Genomic DNA, 14,357 nt, shown 5'->3' with positions numbered 1-14,357 from the left:
CCACATAGCTGTCCAGTTTCTCGTTGAACAGTCTCATGATGACCGCAGGCTAACTGTCCATTCCCTCATTCTCCCTGCACCCGCTGGGAGCAAGGTTTGGGGAAAAGGCTTTCCTTCCTCTGTTGGTCTTTCGTTTCCTCTTTTCTTCCCCCTCTGCTTGGTGCAGACTTTCATGCTGTTGTTTCAAACATGTGCCATGAACTCGAGCCTCTTGAGGTTGTAAGTGTCCCGAGGAGTGTTGTGAACGCTGTGCTCCCCCCGCACCTCCTGCCCACTCGGGGCAGCCACCCTTCCAGCCTCTGCTCAGGAGTGGTCTTTCAGACACCTCATGTGCATGACATCAGAGAGTCTTTGTCCTTCTGTGTCTGACTGGCTTCACTTGAAGTGATGTCCTCCAGCGAGTTCCTGTTGAGGCTCAGAGCTCATGAACCTGACCAGTACCTATGAGGACACGGGTTCGACCCTTGGCCTTGCTCAGTGGGTGAAGAATCCCGCATTGCGGTGAGCTGCGGCAGAGGTCCCAGACGCGGCTGGTATCCAGCTTGGCTGTGGCTGTGGTGTCGGCCGGTGGCCACAGCTCTGATTTGCCGCCTCGCCTGGGAATTTCCATCTGCTGCGGGGGCAGCCCTCAAGCCCAAAAGTGAATCAGTCAATAATGTCCTGGAGTTCTCTGTGCATTGCTGCAATGGGTAGGGTTTCCTTCTTCTGTGACAACGGAATACCTTGCTATGGTCTGTATCCACCCCGTTGTCTTTCTCAGTCTGTGTGCCCGTGGACACTGGGGCTCTGTTTCTGTTGGGCTCTTGTGTATGGCGCTGCCGTGATCCTGGGATGGCAGGTCTCTTTACCCGACACTGATGGATCTTCCTTTACATGTCCATGCAGCAGTGGGATTGCAGGGTCCTGCCGTGGTGTTTCCCGTCCTGGCTGGCCCCGTTGACATTCCCTGCTACAGTGTCCAGAAGTCCCAGGCAGTCACATCTTCCCAAACATCTGTTCAGGTTTGAAAACACTCCGTGTCCTACCAGGTGGGAGGTGATACCTCGTGGTGCCTTTGCTTTGCCTTTCCATTGTGATAGGCGACTTTGGGAAACATGCCCTCTGTGTGCTGCTCTCTGTGGTCTTCTTGGACGGTGGGTCTCTCCCAGGCTTCCACTCATCTACCACTGAGGTATTTGCCTTTTGATTCAATTGATTTGTAGTTGTTTCCCATATATTCCAAATATGAGCCCCTGTTTCAAATACAAGATTTACAAATATCCTCTTCTGTAGGTTGTCTTTCCATTCAGTGGATTGTTAGACACTGTCCTTTCTGTTTGTTTCTATTTTAATGGAGGTACAGTGTTGTTTCACTCTCTACTGTGGAGCAACGTTCCCCAGTCGTGTGTGTCCATTAACGTATGTTCCTTTTTTGATATTATTGCCGTCTGAGATCAGGTCGATTACAGGAGATTGGATCTCGTTCTCCGTGTGCTGCAACAGGAGGACCTTGTTGTCTCTCCATTCTCAATGCCGTAGTTGGCATCAACTGCCCCCAAACTCCCAGTCCGTGCCCTTCACAACCACAAGTCTGTTCTCTGCATCCGTGGGTTCTGTGGACAGGTTCCTTTGTGCCGTGCTTTAGATTCCACCTCTAAGTGAGATCAGGTGGTATCCGTCTTTCTCTTTGTCACGTACTTCACTTTGCACGAGAATCTCCCGATCCATCCCTATTGTTTTGAGTGGCATTGGTTTCTTCTTCGATTTTCTGGCTGAGTCGTGAATTCCATCATCTATGTGGACCACATCGTCATGAGCCATTCATCTGTCTGTGGACATGAGGTGGCTTCCCTGTCTTGGCTGTTGTGAACAGTGCTGCCATAAACATAGAGGGGCATATGTCTTTTTCCTGGATACATTTGTCCTGATATTTCCCAGGGTGCTCGGCTTGCTAGGTCGCATGCCCTGCTGTGTTCAGTTTTCGCAGGACCCTCCATGGTGTCTTCCATAGTGGTTGTACCAGTGTACGTTCGCATCGGCAATGCTGGGGCGGGGGAGCCTTTTCTCCACCCGTATCTGCGACCGACACCAGAGCTCTCGGCAACGCTGGATCCTTAACCCCCTCAGCGAGGCCAGGGATCAACCCCGCAAGCTCGTGGTTCCTAGTCGGATTCGTTTCCGCTGTGCCCTGACGGGAACTCCTGGGTGGTTTCTTTGCTGTTGTTGTTGTGGAGGTGTATGAGTTTTCTTTATATATGTTTTGGAGGTGAACCTCACGGGCAGTGGTCCCTTTCTCCTCAGTGCTTCTGTAGAGCTGCTGTCCACAGTGTGCCAGCCACTGGCCAGAAGGAGCCATTTCTGCTTAATTGAGTTCAGTCAGTAGTTAGGTCTGCCTCTTGCAGTGAACAGAATAAAGCAGCCTATGGTTCACTCCCAGGGGCCACCACACAAGTGTGTCCATGCAGCTGGAATTTCAGGTGTGTCACCCTGGAGCTGAGGCCTCCAGATGGACTCGTAGAAGGGAGATGTGTAAGGCTCCATCCCTCAGCAGCGCACGATCTCTGAAGGTTTGCCACTGTGGCCAATGTTTTATGGAAGCTTCTGAGGCCGTAGAGCAGAGGGAAGTTCTGAGCACACGGAGGACAAGCCAGGGTGGTGCTGTGTGGCCGCAAACAACCCTAAGTAGGGGATACGTGTGGGGGACAGGCTCTAACACCTTGATTCCTTATGTCTGTGTCTCTGCAGTATGTTTCATGGAGAGTCTGAGTGACAGCAACCATGATGAAAGTGATACAGGTAAGAACAGCTCTCAGGTAGGAGCCAATGGGAGAGGGATCCCGGGACACTTGGGTGACGCCTGCTGCTTGGAGTGTGGGGCAGGTGAGTCTGAAACTTAAAAACAGAAAGAAATTGATGTAAAGCTGTTCACCGCCTACTTTAATAAGGAGAGGGAGCAGATATGAGATGCCTGAATGTTGGCATCTGTGCTCACCTTGTGTGGAAGGGTCTCAGTCCATGGAGCAGAGGGAAGGTCTGGGCACCTGGAGGAAAAACCAGGGTGATGCTCTGTACCCGTAGTCACCTCAGGGAAGCCGGAGAAACGGGAGGGCCACTCTTTCTAACTCCTTGATTCCCCTGATGGTGTGTTTCTACAGACTCAGTGGTGGAGAGCCTGAGCAGCCGCCAGGATGAGGAGGCTGCAGGTAGGGAAGAGCACGCAGCTGGGATCCAGTGGGAGAGGGTTCCTGGGAGCACCTGGGTTCCGCCTGCTGCCGGGAGAGGGAGGAAGTGGGGGATAGGACTTGGCGGGTGGGTGGGTGGGTGGCCTAATGAGTGGCACTCTGCTGTGGTGTTTTCCCCTGTGAAATGGATACCACGAAGAAGACTTGGGTCCCTGGTCTTTGTTGTGCTGTGTTTGTATTCCTCTCTCCTTTTCTTTGAGAGGGAGAATCGATTTTCCCTCCCAAAGCTGCTCCTTCCTGCTTTGGTCTCTGCCCGTTGTGCAAGTTTGCTTTGTGATTGGCACCGTGAGGGCCCAGTGCACAAGAGCTGTTGACTTGGTTTCCTTTATTGGCCTTGAGGGACCTGAAGTGGTGGCACCTGAAGTGGTGGCACCTTGACCCTGGAGACCAAGTTGGTCGAGTGAGTGTCAGGTGGTGGGTGAGAAGGCAGCTCTCTGGCTCTGCATGTTTGGGATTTCTGGCCTCCCTGTCCTATTGTGTCCTCACGGTGTGTCCTGAGGGAAGGGATGTTCGCAGAGTTGGATGAGTTAAAGGAGGCATACTTGGAGTTCCAGTGGTTAAGGAATCCAACTAGGAACCATGAGATTGCGGGTTCGATCCCTTGCCTCACTCGGTGTCTTAAATATCCAGCATTTTTGTGAGCTATGGTGTTTGTCGCAGATACAGCTTGCATCCTGTATTTCGTGGCTGTGGTTTCGACTGGCAGCTGCAGCTCCCATTTTGTCCCTAGCCTGGGAACCTCCATATCCTGTCAGAGTTGCCCTAGAATAAAGAAAAAGACAAAAATAGTATAAAATAAAATAAAGGAGAAGTCATCTGGGGTTGCTGCATAGGATCCAGTACCCTTGAGTCCTGTCCACCTGCACAGCTGACCCCAGGCTGCTGTCATGACTCTCCTCCCCTCTGGGAGAGGTCCATGTCCAGCTGCCCAAAGAGACCACCCCTGGCCAGCAGGAATTTGGGGGACTGTGTGAAGGAGCTGCTGGCCTTGCTTCAGACCCTTTCTCTCCTGGCCCTGTGACCTCATCTCCTGGGATTGACCATGTCCCAGACAGAGCCTCTGGCAGCAGGACCAGGTGGTCACAGCTCCTGTTGGATCCCCCTCTTCCCATCAGACTGCTATCCCCTGATCCCCAATTCCCAGTCATGTTGACCCTGTGTCCCTTCCTAGCCTGGCCCTGGTCTCCTCCCTCCCAGGTCCCCGAGGCTCAGGCCAAATGGAGGCAGGTGGTGAGCATTCACATCGGGTCTGTACTGAACCAATCTCAGCCTGAGAGAAGTGACACAGGGTCCTTTCCCTCTGAGTTTGTGTCAGCCTCTCTAAGGCCTCCCTCATGTCGGGGCTCCAGAAAACAATCAAGATGAAGGCATCTATCCCTCAGTGCTCATGTACGAAGAGTGGCTCACCTGGCCCAGCCCTGCATCCTTGTGGATGCTTAGTGCTCCTGGCATCACACAGAAGACATGGCAGGATCCCAACCTGAGTGGGAATTTCCAGGGTCTGGGTCTTCCCTCAGTCTCTGTAAGGCCCAGGGATGGCCTGGGCCATCCCATGCCACCCATTCTCAAACTGAGGTTGGAACTTCTGTAAATTCTTTGACATAGATGACAAGTTCAAATGCAGCAACCCCTGAGGCAATTCAGTTCTGTCTTCTCTTGGGAAAAGTGAAAGGCTAGGATTCAAATTTGTTGTATTCCTTTCAGTGACTTTTCACTGTGTCATCTAATAACATGAATGTAACTTGTTTTAGTACACTTTCAAAAGCATTGTCTTCTCAGAGTTCCTGCTGTGGCTCAGTGGGTTAAAAACACGACATGGTGTCCATGAAGATGCAGGTTCAATCCCTGGCCTCGCTCAGTCAGTTGAAGAATCTGGCATTGCTGCAAGCTGTGGCATACATTGCAAAGGCGATTCAAATCCCACCTTGTGGCATCTGTTTTAGGCCTGCAGAGGCAGCTTGTCCCTGACCCCTAGCCCATGAACGTCCATATGCTGCAGGTGTGGCTGAAAAAAGAAAAAGAGAATACCTTTCTTCTATATACTTTTCATGCAGCAATAGAATAAAAAGATAAATTTATATTTCTACTACCACATCTTCATGATTTTTTGAAACTCTTAATACTGAAAAATATTTATTGAATTTCTTTTGCTATAGATTATTTACTGTATTGTGTTAGTTTCAGGTGTACAGCTTCAAATTCTTTTTCTTTACAGGTTATGAGAAGATATTGCATAGAGTTCCATGTGCTACACAGTGAATCCTTGTTGCTTCTCTATTAATCTCACACTCCCAATTGATCCCTTCCCTTCCTTTCCCTTTCCCCTTTGCTAATGGAAGTTTGCTTCCCATGTCTGTGCGTTGTTTCAGTTTTGTAAAAAAGCTGGATTGTAGTCATGTTTCAGATTCAGCATAGAAGTGTTAGAACTTTCATCTTTGTCTAACTTACTTCACGTAGTATGATAATCTCTAGGTCTGTCCATGTTGCTGCAAATTGCATGGCTTCATTCTTTCTTATGGCTGAGTGTGACTCCTATATATACATGAAGTATTTTTTGAAGAAGTGAGGTATTTTTGTACCTATTTCTGCTGTACAGCAAAGGGACCCAGTCACACCTATTTATACATTATTTTTCTCTTCTTATGTTCCATTGTGTTCTCTCCAAAGAGACTGAATACAGTTCCCTGTGCTACAGCGTAGGGCCTCATTGCTTATCCATCCTAAATGTAAGCGTTTGCATCGACCAACCCCAAATTCCCAGTCCATCCCACTTCCTCTCCCCTCCCCCTTGGCTCCCCACACGTCTGTCCTCTAGATCTGTGAGTCTGTTTCTGTTCTGGAGATATGTTCCTTTGTGCCCTATCTTGGCTTCTGCATGGAAGTGATGTCATGTGGTATTTGTCATTGTCTTTCTGACTTGTGCCACATACCATGATAACTTTAGTGGCATCGCTGTTGCTGCCAGTGGCATTGTTTCTTTCTTGTACACAGCTGAGTGGTACGACATTGTATATGTGTACCCCATCGTCTTCATCCATCCATCTGTTGGTGGACATTTAGATTGCTTCCATGCCTTGGCTCTTGTGAATTGTGCCATGAACATACAGGGGCATGTGTTTTTTGAGGGGGGTTTGGGTTTTTTTTTGTTTTTCATTTTTTTGTGTTTTTACCATTTCTTGGGCCGCTCCCGTGGAATATGGAGGTTCCCAGGCTAGGGGTCAAATCGGAGCTGGAGCTGCTGGCCTACACCACAGCCACAGCAATGCAGGATCCGAGCTGTGTCTGCAAACTACACCACAGCTCATGGCAACGCCGGATCCTTAACCCACTGAGCAAGGCCAGGGATTGAACCCGCAACCTCATGTTTCCTAGTTGGATTCGTTAACCACTGAGCCACGATGGGAACTCCACAGGAGCATGTGTCTTTTTGAGTGAAAGTTTTGTCTGGGTAGATGCCCAGGTGTGGGATCGCTGGATCATATAGGGTAGTACTGTAGTGAGTTTTCTGAGGAACCCCCATACTCTTTTCCAGAGTGGTCACACTGATTTCCACTGCCACCAACAGTGTAGGAGGGTTCCCCTTTCTCCACACCCCCTCCAGCATTTGTTATCTATCAACTTAATGACGGCCATTCTAACAGGTGTGGGGTGGTCCCTCGCTGCAGTTTTGATGTGTAGTCCCCTCGTACCAAGCAAGGTTGAGCATCTCTTCATGTGCCTATTGGCCATCCCTAAGCCTCATCTGGAGAAATGTCTCTTTAGGTCTTCCGGCTCTTTTTGCATTGAGTTGTTTGGTTTTTGTGGTGGTGGATGAGTTGTATGTGTTGTTTCTCTATTTTGAAGGTAAAGCCATTGGTGGGTGAATCATGTACAAATATTCTCTCCTAGAATAGATTTACAAGGAGATCCTGCTGAATAGCATTGAGAACTATGTCTAGATACTCATGTTGCAACAGAAGAAAGGGTGGGGGAAAAACTGTAATTGCAATGTATATATGTAAGGATAACCTGACCCCCTTGCTGTACAGTGGGAAAATAAAAAAAAAAAAACAAATATTCTCTCCCATTCTGTGGAGTTTTTCTTTTTTAAAAAAAGGTCTCCTTTGCTGTGCAAACGCTTTTGAGCTTAATTAGTTCCTACTGATTTAGTTGTGTTTTTATTGTCATTATTCTAGGAGGCATATCAAACAAGATCTTGATGCGATTTATGTCCAAGAGCATTCTGCCTGTTGTTCTCTAGGGGTTTTCTAGTATCTGGCCTTACATGGAGGTCGCCCAGCCATTTGGAGTTTATTTCTGTGTATGGTGTTAGTGAATGTTCTCACTGCACTTTTGACAGGTACCTGTCCGGTTTTCCCAGCACTACTGATGGAAGACAATGTCTTTCCTCCAGTGTATGTTCTTGCCTCCTTTGCCATAGAGCAGTTGACCCTTGGTGCTTGGGTTTATTTCTGGGCTTTCTGACTGATCAGTGTTGCTGCTTTTTCGCCAGGATCATAGAGTTGAATGACTGTAGCTTTGTAGTATAGTCTGAATACAGGAAGACTGATTTCTCCACTTCTTCCCCCCCCCTTGAAAAGCACAAGCGAGAATGGCCAGGAGGTAGAAAGCATTCTCAGGGTAAAAGGAGGTCTTCATGCCTCTGTCCATTTCTGCCACGCAGGTCTCATGGTTAGTGGTATAAAGCATGGGCTGCAGGGGCTGGTTACCCCTTCCCTTGGGTTATCAGCTGTCCTGCTCCTCCCAGGGCCCCACTGGGAGGGACTACATCCTTGTCTCCTGGAGCCTCCCCTTTCCGCTGCATCTGTTTCACTGTGCAGGGATCAGTCCCTTGAAGGCTGCCCAGCCCAATGCACAGGGAACTCGCTCCTGGAGGACAATTGTATTCCCTCTTTGCTAACAGAAAACCTCCTCAGCTAAGCACAGCATAGACGGCAGTGCCACGGGGATCTGAGCCCTGGGGAGTTCCAGGCCCTGAGGAGCCTGACGGACCCACACATCCACCCAGGGGAGCCCTCCTTCCATCTGACTCTGCACCTCCTCGGTGATGGCATCCCTGTGTTTGTGTTGCAGACTCCTCTGGGACACCTTGAAGCCTCAGCCTGGGACTGGAAGAGTCCAAAAGTTTCCATCTTGACCAGGATACAAGATTGACCTCACTCTTCATCTATTACGAGCCAACTTTAGTATAAGCTTAGTTCTTTATTGTCTAGATTTAGTATTAAGTTCTGATACATGTTTACTACTTGGTATATAAGATTTTGGTAGAATGTAAGATTGTGTATTAAATAATTGTTACCTATCCATTTGCTTTTTTTAAAACTAGTTTTCGATAAAATAAACACAGGTATAGGAAAGCCCCCTTAAGCAGAGGTAGAACTTAATGCACTGGAGTCAGGCAGTCACCCTAGTGTCCAACCCCTGTCCTGTCACCCGCATCAGTCCTGACTGAAGAAGGGGACTGTGGATTTAGTCCTGACCAACTGCCCTCAAGCCAGTTTCTTTCCAAGGATTCTGTGGCCTCATGTCGGTTTGTACCTTTGACCATGGGAACTCTGTCACGCTCCCTCTTTCAGGATGACATGGTTGGCCGAGCCTTGCATGCCCAGACCCTGGCTGCTGGAACATCCATATCTCACCTTTTCCCTCCTCATGTCTCTGACATGTTTCTTTATATCCCATGCCTGGAGTTGGTATTTTTAAAACATGTAGAGTGACACCGAATGAGACACAGATAAAAACTGTAAAAGTAATTTTAATAAAGTACACTTTGATTGCAAAGCAAGTGTGTTTTGTGTTAATGGATCCCTTGGGAGGATAAAGAATGGCATACCCAAGTATGGAAGGCAGAGATAGGAAACATGAGAGAAGGCATGAACGTGCAGATTTCTCGGCAAAGGCCAAGAGAAACATTTCTTTGTCCACAGAAGGAAGATGCGGTGCTGCAGAATTGGGTGGCAAGAGTATTTTCTCTATTCCAAAATCTGAGAGTGAATCCCAAGGTTAACACTTTTCCCCTCCCCAGAATGCGTTGTCACACCTTTCCATTGTCCACGCATCGTCGTGCTCTGCTCTCCCTGCCTTGTAGGACTCTGGGTTCTGCATGATCAGGGTTGCACCTGAAACAACAAAGAAAGAGAGGGAAAGACCAGCTGTCTTTGCCTTGGCTTCTCAAACCCCTCGGGCTCTCCTGGGCTTCCTGGCTTTCCGTGTCTAAAGATGCTCCTAGTGGGAAGCTGAGTCCTGGTCATTCAGATAGGACGTGGGATGGCCAAACTGGGTTCACCCCTGGGAACAGACTTTGCACACTTCCCCAGGTTGTAATGCACATCCCAGCCCCAACCCCACCTACCCCCATGCTCCAGTGCTTCTACTGGGCGACCACAAAAAGAGGAGGCTTTTTCCACCGTCCACCAGCAACAAAAACAGAGGAGACAGAGACCAAAAGGAAGACAGACAGGGAGAGAGAGAGAGGGCTGAGCATAAAATGGGGAGAAAGTGGAAACAAGAGTGAGAGAAAGACACCAAAAATTCAGAGAGAAAGAGAGGGAAGAGAGGCAGTTGACATAGTGGCCTTAGCATCGGGCTCAAGTCACCCCTAGTGACCAAAGCTGTCACAAGTCTGAGCTATCTCAAGGTGTTTTTCGTCCTGGTGAAGCATCTCCCCTGGGGAAGCCATTCTGAAGTTGGCAGAGGGGTTGAGGGGCCTGCAGCTCCTGGGGTCCCTGCTGGGCCGATCAGGTCAGGTTCTCCCCCAGATTTCCACAGACACTCACCCAGCATCTGAAGGGGATGCAGTCCATCCAAAAAGATGTGCTCCCAACCATGCTGCTTGAAGAGCCCCAAGAAGGGAACCAAGACACCTGCCTTTCATGTTCTGGGAACCAGACAGCTATCAGCAGGATACTCCTAGCATGGACTGCTCTAATGCAGTCAGGTCAAGCCAGGAAGCATGGCTGAGAGCTAAAAGAAGAGCTGTTGGCCAAAGGGAAAGGAAACTCCAATAAGGTGCGAAGTACAGTGATAGACCCCCAGGCTCCAAGATCAACAGAGACTGGACGTGCAGAGTTCCCTCCGCCTCCCACAGCAGAACCTTGGTCTGCACTGGCCTTGGGCACCTGCCAGCGTGAGTTACCTGCTCCTCTCAGTGCCCCAAAATGAATACCAGTTGCAAAGTTGGCTGGGCCTCTCACCCAACCCGACACCACCCTATGCCCTGAAATCAGCAACCCCTCTTTTTAAATCAAGTGAGCAGGCTTTGAGTCATCAGCACCCTTCAGACCTGAGATCCAGACAAATCAAGGACCACCCAGCTTGTATCCACATGACCTGGATTCAGGTAGCTTCCTTCTAACGAGGGTGCCACAGAGGAGGAAGAGGCTCAGACGGAGAAGGAAGAAGGCGAGTGTGGAGCTCTCTGGAGAGAAAGGGCACAGGGATGAGCGCAGCCTGCCCCCAAAATACCACCACGTGGACACACTGTGCTCATGACCAGAAGCCAAATTCCATGCCAGCCTGATTCTAGGAAGCTGCACCTCCAGGATTCAAGCCAGGTACATCTGGACCAAGAATGCTGCCTCCAAGTCATCAAAGGGCCCTCAGAGCCCCCTGATAGCCTGTCCAACTCTCTAGGCACTGGGCTGCCCAACCAGACAGGAATGGAACCACAGGTGTGAAAGGGGAACTATGTCCCCTCTCTGAGTTGAGGCAAAGAGGGCCAGAGTATCAGAGGCTGCATGTACCCAGGTGCAAGGCCCTGGGCACTTCCATGAGGTTCAACCCACCTGTCTCCAACCCCATCTCTGAGCCTGAAGGCACAGCCAGGGAGCTGCAGAGGGACTCTGCTGGTGTCTGGCACCATCTGGTGGCCATGTGCTCTGAGACCAATGCTCCACTTTTCCTACTGTTTCCTAATACAGACCCCCTGTCCCCACTGGCCTTGGGGCATTTGCCAGCATGACTTCCTTAACCCTCTCCCTCTCAGTACACTGAGAAGCACTGCAGGTGGGGATAAGCCTATCTCAAGTTCTCCCAGGGCTCTCTCCCCACTCGAAACCACCCCACTCGCTGAAATCTGTGAGCCTTGCCTTTTTTTGTGTGTGTCTTTTTAGGGCAGTATCCTTGGCATGTGGAGGTTCCCAAGTTAGGGGTCTAATTGGAGCTGTAGCTGCCAGCCTACACCAGAGCCACAGCAATGCAGGATCCGAGCCGAGTCTGTGACTGACACCACAGCTCATGGCAACATGGGATCCTTAACCCACTGAGTGAAGCCAGGGAGCAAACCTTTGTCCTCATGGGTGCTAGTCAGATTCATTTCTGCTGAAACACGATGGGAACTCCTGGCACTGCATTTCTAAACATTCATACTGAACCATCAGGAAAAGAACGAAAACAACCCTATTCACCACTGCATCCAAAAGAACAAGGAGTTCACACTGGGGTGCAAAGGGATCGGTGGCGCCTTGGGACCCCTGGGAGGCACGTTCCATCACAGAGGGTTAAGGATCCAGTGTTGGAGCAAGACAGCAGAAGCATAAGAGGACACGCTCACCCTCTCCCACAAACACATCAGAAAAACACATCTGCACGTACAATGACTCGCACAGAACATCCACTGCCTGCTGGCAGAGGAACCTAAACCTCCAAAAAGGGCAACTCTTGAGAGAACTGGGAAGAACCAAAGACAAAAAGAGAGGGTAAAGGAATCAGGGCGGGACTAGCATTCCTGAGAGGGAGCTCTGAAGGAGAAAAGGATCCCACCTCCTGGGAAGGCAGCTAACTGACAGGGAGATAAGCTGAGATGGAGGAATCTCAAAGTCACCACGAAAAGCACAGCAGCTGGACTGAGGAAGGCAAAGCAGAGTGAGAGCTGCATCTGAACCACTGGCCGGGACACCCCAGCCAGAGATGCGCAGACAGGGGCTGGGTGCTGAGACTCTGGCTCCAGAGGGGAGTCCTGGGGAGAGGACTGAGGCTGGCATGTGGGGACAGCCTGAGGGGCTAAGGAGCTGTGCAGCACAGGCTGAGGAGAGGAATGCCAGGGCAGAGGGAATCCAGGAGAAGGGCCAACCCACACGAGAGGCCAGGCACCATTGCTGGGGAAGGGAGGGGCATGGGTGGACCCAAAGGAAGCTCCAGGCACCAGAGCTGCCCATGCCCCAGGCTCAGAGGACCAGGTGGCTCTGTGCAGGTTCCCAGCAGGCGGTGAGAAGCCTCTTGCTCCTCGAAGGGAGACTGGGCACTTCTTCTGCAGGCTGCCAGTGGTCAGGCACCTCTTGTGTGGCCTAAGAGCATCAGGGGGCTGAGTGCTGTGTGGTGCCTCTTGCACCATCTACAGGCAGCAGGGACAGGCCTCAGCGGTTGCCTCAGAGGCCAGAGAGAAGCATGGCCTGCCACCACTGGGGACATGTGAGTGGGCTCCACCTGCAGTCACCTCAGGGGTTGGCAAAAAGAAGAGGGCACTGCACCCAAGCACCATACACTTTTGCTCTCACTCCCCTGGGAACACACCTGCCCTGCAGCTGCCATTGCCAAATGCTCTGGGCAGCACCCAGAGATGGTCATCTGTCCCTTCCCAAGACCCTACAACTAGGAGCAGCTGGCGCAGCACCTCCTGTGGGGGATAGGCAGAACAGGGTGCTTCTTGTATGGTCTGCATGTGGTGGGGGCAAACCACCACAGTTATCTCTGACTCCAGAGGCAGTCATGGCCCGCTCCCACTAGGGGTCCCTGAACAAGCACCACCTCACCTGTGGTTCCAATCACCTCAGAGGAGGGCATTGCAATTGAACACTGCTGCTGCTACTGCCAAATGCTCTGGACTCCTCGTAGATCTGCCTAGAGCTCATTACCACTTACTCGGACCCTGCAACTATGAGTAGCCTGTACCACATTCCTGCAGGTCCTTGCTGCTGTTTTGAACCCAATGACCAGGCACTGACTGCTGGCCCTACCCACTTCCTCCTTCTCCCTGAAAACACACTGAGTGTCCTGGAAATAACAGTCTGCTCACACCAAAGAAAGAGACAGAAACTATTCAAACTCGCACACCAAAAATAGCCACCCTCCCCCCCACAAAAAAAGAATACATAGAAGTAGCCTTGCAAGACTACAGTTTGGCTTCCCTAAACTCACAGACAAAGAAAAACATAAGCAAGATGAAGACGCTCAGAAACCAATCCCAGTTAAAGGAAAAGAGGAATTCACCTAAAGAAGTCAACAATGAAACAGACCTCTGAAGTCTGACAGACATTGAGTTCAAAAGGGAGATAGTGAAAATACTGAAGGAACTAATGCTGATCAAGGAATTAAGAGAGGATATGAATAGTAATGCAGATTCCTTTAGAAAGGAACTAGAAAATATAAGAAGGAGCCATGAAAAACTAGAAAATTCATGTGCAGAGATGCAAACTGAGCTAAAGGCACTAAAAAGCAGAATGAATGATGCAGAGAAATTAGTGACTTGGAAGACAGAATAATGGAAATCACCCAATCAGGACAGCAGACAGGAAACCAAATGAAAAAACATGAAAGCAATATAAGATATCTGTGGGATAATATAAAGCAGGCCAATCTACAAATAATAGGAATTCTAGAAGGAGAAGAAAAAAAGGGGGGATTGAAAATGTGTTTGAAGAAATGATGTCTGAAAACTTTCCAAATCTAAAGGAAACTGATATGAAGATACAGGAAGTACAGAGGGCCCCAAACAAGGTGAACTCAAACAGGCCCACGCCAAAACATAAGAAAAATGGCAAAAGTTAAAGATCAAGAGAGGATTCTAAAGGCAGCAAGAGAAAAGCAAAGCATTAATGATAAGCAAAGCCATAAGGCTATCAGCTATTTTTCTCTGTAGAAACCCTACAGGCCAGAACAGAGTGGCAAGATAGATTTCAAGGGCTGAGAGGAAAAAAATCTGCAACCTAGAATACTCTATCCAGCAAGAATATCATTTAAAATAGAAGGGAAAATACAGAATTTCTCCAGCAAACAAAAGCTGAAAGACTACAGCAATACTAAACCCATTCAAATAGAAATACGGAGGAGTTCCCGTTTTGGTGCAGTGGTTAACAAATCTGACTAGGAACCATGAGGTTGCAGGTTCGATCCCTGGCCTTGCTCAGTGGGTTAAGGATC

General features: G+C 49.6%; 1 protein-coding gene across 10 annotated transcripts in view; it reads left to right on the top strand.

Annotated features, from left to right (window-relative positions):
- Positions 1-9,002, top strand: part of LOC102162336 (uncharacterized) — a 91,338-nt gene extending 82,336 nt beyond the window's left edge. For 9 of the 10 annotated variants that reach the window (XM_084980874.1, XM_084980879.1, XM_084980876.1 and 6 more), the window contains 3 exons: positions 2,725-2,775; positions 3,135-3,182; positions 8,295-9,002. In XM_084980874.1, coding sequence (XP_084837000.1) covers positions 2,725-2,775; positions 3,135-3,182; positions 8,295-8,314 — 119 coding nt within the window. In that variant the 3' untranslated portion in view covers positions 8,315-9,002. The remainder of the gene's footprint in view (positions 1-2,724; positions 2,776-3,134; positions 3,183-8,294) is intronic. The other variant, XM_084980883.1, reaches the window with a different exon arrangement.
- The last annotated feature ends 5,355 nt before the right edge of the window (positions 9,003-14,357 follow it).

This window comes from Sus scrofa, chromosome 10, assembly GCF_054392235.1.
Source record: "Sus scrofa isolate SSC_HxYL_T2T_F1_AM1 chromosome 10, Sscrofa_HxYL_maternal_Yorkshire_Landrace_v2.0, whole genome shotgun sequence".
Taxonomy (NCBI): domain Eukaryota; kingdom Metazoa; phylum Chordata; class Mammalia; order Artiodactyla; family Suidae; genus Sus; species Sus scrofa.
This window is presented reverse-complemented; position numbering and strand designations above follow the sequence as displayed.